General features: G+C 43.2%; 1 protein-coding gene across 4 annotated transcripts in view; it reads left to right on the top strand.

Moving 5' to 3' along the window:
• Positions 1 to 6,000, top strand: part of SMPD4 (sphingomyelin phosphodiesterase 4) — a 28,233-nt gene that overhangs the window by 12,558 nt on the left and 9,675 nt on the right. For 2 of the 4 annotated variants that reach the window (XM_015416690.1, XM_015416689.1), the window contains exons 10-12: positions 9 to 98; positions 3,076 to 3,221; positions 4,844 to 4,934. In XM_015416690.1, coding sequence (XP_015272176.1) covers positions 9 to 98; positions 3,076 to 3,221; positions 4,844 to 4,934 — 327 coding nt within the window. The remainder of the gene's footprint in view (positions 1 to 8; positions 99 to 3,075; positions 3,222 to 4,843; positions 4,935 to 6,000) is intronic. The other 2 variants (XM_015416692.1, XM_015416691.1) reach the window with 1 other exon arrangement.

Here is a 6,000-nt window from a genome sequence, read left to right as displayed (position 1 = left end):
TCTCTCAGCTGGAGGTTCTGCACTACCGGCTCAGTATGTCCAGTATTCACCACAGTAGTCCTGCCCAATCCAGCTACCAGGCCCTCCATACATATCAAGTATTTCCATCTTTTCTTTTCATTTCATTTTTTAAATCCCTCGTTCCTTCATGCAGTCTTCAAAGTGTGGTGTAGGCACAGGTGGGGGAAAGTACAGTCGGATGGGTATAGGTGCCAAGATGCCCTGGACAGTTAGTTTTTCTGCCACAGGGTGAGGCCAGGTTATGGCAGTTAGTTGCTTTAGGCACTTGAAGTTCCCCATCTTGCTGAAAAGGGAGTACAAGAAGCTGGAGAACAAAAGCCAGGTCTGGACCTTCAGATACCCCTGAATGTGATACTTCCTCTGGGGACAAGATTTAAGTTAGTGCTCTCTCCTGTGTCAGTCCTAATGCTGTATACACGGCTTGGCTTAGGACTACTGAGCTCCCCCATAGATGGAGCAATGACCTGCTATGCTCCTCAACCCAGAAACTAGGGTAGGTGTAGAAGAATGCATCATGTAGTTGCTAGACAGCCACTAATACTCTTGCTTCTCCCTCACCCAATTCAAAACTGCATAAGGCTCTTCAGTCCTTGACAGTGCCTCTGAGCCTTCTCCAGTGTTGGGGGTGAATGGGTGATGCTCTTGTTTCTTGTTGATGGTCAAATAAAATCAAATGTTACTTAGTTTGAACTTAGACTCCTGACAGCTCAACCACTGAACCCCTAAAATGTATCCATTGACAGCTGCCAGAATTTGGGATGCGAAGAGAGAATTCTAGATAATTAGTGTGGTTACAAAGAGCAGTGGGCCTACTTTACACTTCTTTATAAGGGAAGAGGCTTTTAATGCCCCATTACTTCAGGTGTTTGCTAGCAGGTTAATGTATTTGCGCTTAAATTTTTTGCTTGGAATAGGGAATTGATGGTGGCATGTCTCTTGTCTTAGTGAAAGAGATTGCTAATAATGTCCCAGGAAAAGGAAATCTGAGGAGCTTGAAGTGATTCCTTTGTGGTTGCACATTTGCAGATTGTGCAAAAAATGTGCCTGCTCAATCATTCCTTTTGGGTTTGTTGTAAGCCTGCAGCTCTTCCTCCTTGAGTCTACATTTCATAATGATTTCTTGTGTACAGTTCATTCATGACATCTTGGTTATCTTTAAAAACAAAAGAAAACAGCAGCTTTCTATTTCTCATTGTTTTAGAACAGGTCTTTAAAATATGAAAGTAAAGAAACACCATGTTAGAACAAACACGGTGTTTCTTTACGTTTGTCTTTGCCGTGTTTCCCGTGTTTGTTGCTATTCCTTTAAAATATGAAGGCATCACTTGCCCAGAGGCAGTGTGTGGTATTTGACACTGTAGCCTCAACCACTGCCCCCAAACAGGATCCTCTGCACCAGTTTATTTATTTAGAAAATTTATATGCTTCCTCTCCAGAGAACTGCTCACAGCTCACAATTAAAACTGCACAACAAAATAAGCCAGTGCATAAAAACAGCATAAAACAAATATTGAGCATGCTGAAATGATATTTATAAAACAGTTGTCAGACTAGAAGCAGACCATAACACAGCTTTAAAAGAATGGAACCTCTCAGTTAAAAGCCTAGATGAACAGAGATGTTTTGACCAGGTAAGGGGCCAGGTGAGCCTCAAGAGGGAGAGCATTCCAAAACTGAACTACCACCACTGAAAAAGCCCTGAAGGGGACTTTTTTTGTCTCAAGCAGAGAAGAGAGATAAACTAGGTTCCTGCAGGACTTAAGGAAGAATTGAGTAAAGCAGAATGTGTGGCTCAAGCAAGTGGGTTATGCGGTATGTTGCAACGGAAGCCAAGACTCCCAGACACAAGAAGGGCATAAAGCACCTGTCCTCCATCCTTCCCAGGGATCTGTAACAGCTTCTTTGAAGTATTTACCCTGCTTCACATGCACACCTCCAATGTCCTGTGATGAGCTGTAGGAATCTCTGCTGCTCTGGTTGGAGGGAACTGGAAAAACCTTATTGAAGTTCACAAGCCCCAACTGCAGCACCTGGTTAAAGCCAGTTGATCCTTTTCTGTATTTTAAAGGTCAATAAGGCATTTTGTTTTTCACTGCTGTTCTAGGGAGGCTATCCTAGAAGTTTACATCTTTGCCAGTTTTAAAAAGACTCCATGCTTATAAAACTAGTGTGCTTGAAAACGCCTTTACTATGGGAGTGATGGTTAAGCCTAAGCTACGTTCTTCTGTATTCATAGCCCACTTGCAAGTACTATTTCATTTCCCACTTGCAAGTACTATTTACAAGCATCCTGTGAATCCAACTCCTCTTTCATAATTGCATAATTTCACCTTGTTTCTCCCCACAAAACAAAATGCTTTTAATTTTGGAACCCCCAATATTTGAATCTATAATAAAGTGTCCAAAATAGGAAATTCTGCAAGGTTTTCATAATTGCATAATTGCAGAAGACAAAATTTGGGAACATTGCACAGAGCATGTTGCAGCATTGATTTTGGTCTCTCTGCCTTTACTGATGGCTACCTAGCTGGGTTTGTTGCTTGAAACAATGCTGATCAGAGCAGGCTCCTAATACAAGCTGCTGTGATTTCCATTGCTCTGAAAACTGCAGACAAGCCCAAGGAATCCATCAGTTTGAGACCTATTGGTCCTGGATGCTTATGCCTGATAGAAGGATTGCGTCACAAAGGTTCCACTTACACATTCTACAGTCCTCTTGATCACTGGATCCCTCGGTCTTATCTGGCCACTGTGACCTGAATAAGAAAATGTAGTGGGCCATTTCTTTTGCTAGCCTTCGATGGCCACTTGTCAAAGCTCTACTAGAATGAGTTCTTCCTTTCCTTACCACAGCTGTAAGGAAGCTGTTCTGTATCTTCCTGTGCTTAGGATGAAAATGAACTCATTCTGCTTTTGGCTAACAGTGGCCAATCAGGAATTAACCTAAATAGTCTCTTTGCTTAAGCTTCTGCCCCTGTAGCTATCTCTGTACTGGTCTCCCTTCATGACAGGGAGATGACTTCTTTCATTCTCCTCCTCGTGCTTTCAATCCAGGAGTTGTTTAAACCCACTGAGGAGCATGTGTTGGTGATCCGGTTGCTTGTGAAGCACCTACATGCTTTCAGCAACAGCCTGAAGCCAGAGCCAGTTTCTCCTTCAGCTCATTCGCACACTGCCAGCCCTCTGGCGGAATTCAAGAGGTAAGGTTTTTCCTTACTTAGAACAGAAATGATTGCATGTGCAGTGTGTATGAGTTGAAACCCCAACAGGCAAGGAAATTTTGAGTGAATACTAGATGAAGCTTGGTAGATTTTTATTTGCTTCAAAGCCACTGGGGCGTTTACTGAACACACTGGGCAGTATCCTACAATATGGGTGTGGAAGGTACATTTCCCATGATTTTTTCCATTGCTGCAGCTGTTTCCAAGTGACAGAAACATCATTCGCGGAGTCATAGGATCCATGTAAAAGCTATGAGGATCAACAGGTGGAAGTGAGGAGGGACAAGGGGGTGAAATTATCCCCTCCTCTCAATGAATCTTTGCTTGTCAAAGGGGAAGGAGGAGTGATTTCAACTCTTTGTCTTTTCCTCACTCCAGCCTCCTAACTAGTGTGGCTGTTCCTGTGCCCAGATTCTGCAGGCCCAGGAATGATCTTTCTTGGGGGTCAGAAATCCAGGAAAAGACACCTTCTGCACATGGGATGGTAAGATACTGCCCACTGTGAATTTTTATAATTCACCATGTTTGTGTTCTTGCATCTGACTGCTAGGGACAATCTCTTATTGCCAGAGCAATGCTAACCCCTCTTATTACAGATTTTCTGTTGGTTGACTGCACATTCTGAACACTCTGGCTAGTGCAGTTGCCTGATGCACTGACTCTGAAAAGCAGCAACTCCTGCTCCCATCAGCAGAGGACAAAGAAGTTCTCTTTTCCCAAGTCTCTTTACCAATATGGTTTTGTTGTCCACCAGAACATCTGTACTGCTGTGGATCCCATGGAGAATTTCCATTGATGTAGGGTGCAATTTTTGCCAACTCTTCCCCTCCTGGTTCAGTCCTGTGAATCTCACCACCACCCCAAAATATTGTTTGGGATCCCCTGTCCCCCAGGAGCAGCATTTCTGGGGACATTTTGGGCTGTGGAAGGGGGAAGTCCTGGTGTATGAACACAAATCTCTTCCATATGTAGAAATCATCTATGGGATCTAAGCCATTGCAAATCTGGAGAGGCCAATCATGCCCCATGAGAGTACATTATGATGTGTTTCTACTCCAGCAGGCTTGGTCTGAGGGACAGAGAGGCCTCTTTCCCTAAGGAATCTAGAATTTAACTTCCACCTTTCTACCACATCCCCAGAAGTCTACCCTCTATCCATTTTCAAAAAAGGGAACCTGAAGCAAGTCCAAGCTTTGCCTTTTTTTTCCTCCATGGCCCTGTCACTATTTTCAGCCTTGGACACAGGGAATCCAGACTTTGTTCCTTGATGAGAATAATGAGTAAATATATAACTATTCTCTCTTCCACTGACCTTGCTTGGGCTGATGGTAGTGGTCAGGATGCTGGCTGTGAAACTGGAGGCTTTTCTTTTCTTTTTTGGTCTCCATCTGCTAGTCTCATAGAATCAGCTCTCACATTTTCATGGCTCTTCAGGGAGAAATTGTATCAGTTAAGCTTATGTGCAGGAGAAATACATTCTTTGCTGCATGTTTAAACTGAAAAAATATATGTTTTTATTGTCCTCATTAAAAGTGTAGATCTTTTTCTTTTCCTGGCATTTATTTATATTATGGGGCTTCTGTATTTTGGTTTCTTTACAGGATTGTGATGCCCCGATTCGTTCAACAGAAGCTCTATGTCTTTCTGCAGCACTGCTTTGGCCACTGGCCTCTGGATGCCTCTTTTAGAGCTGTATGTATTCTGTTTGATGTTGTGTGGCTTATTCACAACACTGAACCGAGGAGATAATTATGGCTGAAGATTTCTAGCTTGGAAATTATTTTCCAGGCAGTGTGGGAATGTGTTTTTGCAGGGGCAGTTTGAACTACAGAATGTGAGCTCTGATGAAGGATTGATCATCCTTGAAAAATCCTAGGAATGCTACCTTCTATAGAATGCAATCAAGTTGCTACACCTCATGAAGCAGAGAAGAAAGCAAAGTGTGTTCCCCCCCCCTACAAAAGGCCCACAGGTGTCATGGTTGGAATCCCATAGCTACAGCCGAAAGCTTCAGTTCCCCTTTTCTTTGTCTCTGCCTGCTTATTTGTCAGTGCTGTTTGAAAGATCTTTCTGTCCTTCATCAGACCATATCCTACTTTGTGCTAAATGCTGGAACAACAAGAAGAAGCAGTGGGGCTCCATTGACTTTGGAGATCTGGGGTCACATACTAGCTCAACCATGGCCATTGTGGGGATGTTCTCTCAAACTCCATCCCCCTTTTCGAAAACGTGAAGAATAACAGCCTTCCCTTATATGGCTGTTTAGAGACCAGGGAAGCTATAAATCTAAACAAAATGAAACTATTGTGTCCAAAGCTGTTTCCTTCGACAATGAATGTTGCACTTTCATGCTTGTAAAAAGCTTCTTGGGTGGAATGTCAGTTGATAAAGTCGGACAGTGATGTTTTTGGTGGAGGCCAAAAGCTCTCTTCTAGCTTTAAACCTATAAAGACGTGAATGCCAAGAGGACAATGTGGCTCATCTGTTCCTTATGCCAGCTTTTCTCAAACTATACGGTACTCCAGGGGGCCTGCAAGTCTCATGATATTTCGCTTATGTGAAAAGGGATGCACCTCTGTCATACTCATCTTATTAACACAAAAAAGGAAGGAACCTCTATTTTCTAAGAATGGAGGCAGGGCCTTGTCTCACTTTGGAGAGAAGGATGGACTCTGTCTCCACCCCCTCCCAAGTGCAAGAACTCATAGAGCTGATGCTACCTGCTGGCACCTAGCTTCCTGATCACCTGAGCACACTA

The sequence above is a fragment of the Gekko japonicus genome, unplaced genomic scaffold, assembly GCF_001447785.1.
Source record: "Gekko japonicus isolate JY-2015 unplaced genomic scaffold, Gekko_japonicus_V1.1 scaffold16, whole genome shotgun sequence".
Classification (NCBI taxonomy): domain Eukaryota; kingdom Metazoa; phylum Chordata; class Lepidosauria; order Squamata; family Gekkonidae; genus Gekko; species Gekko japonicus.
This window is presented reverse-complemented; position numbering and strand designations above follow the sequence as displayed.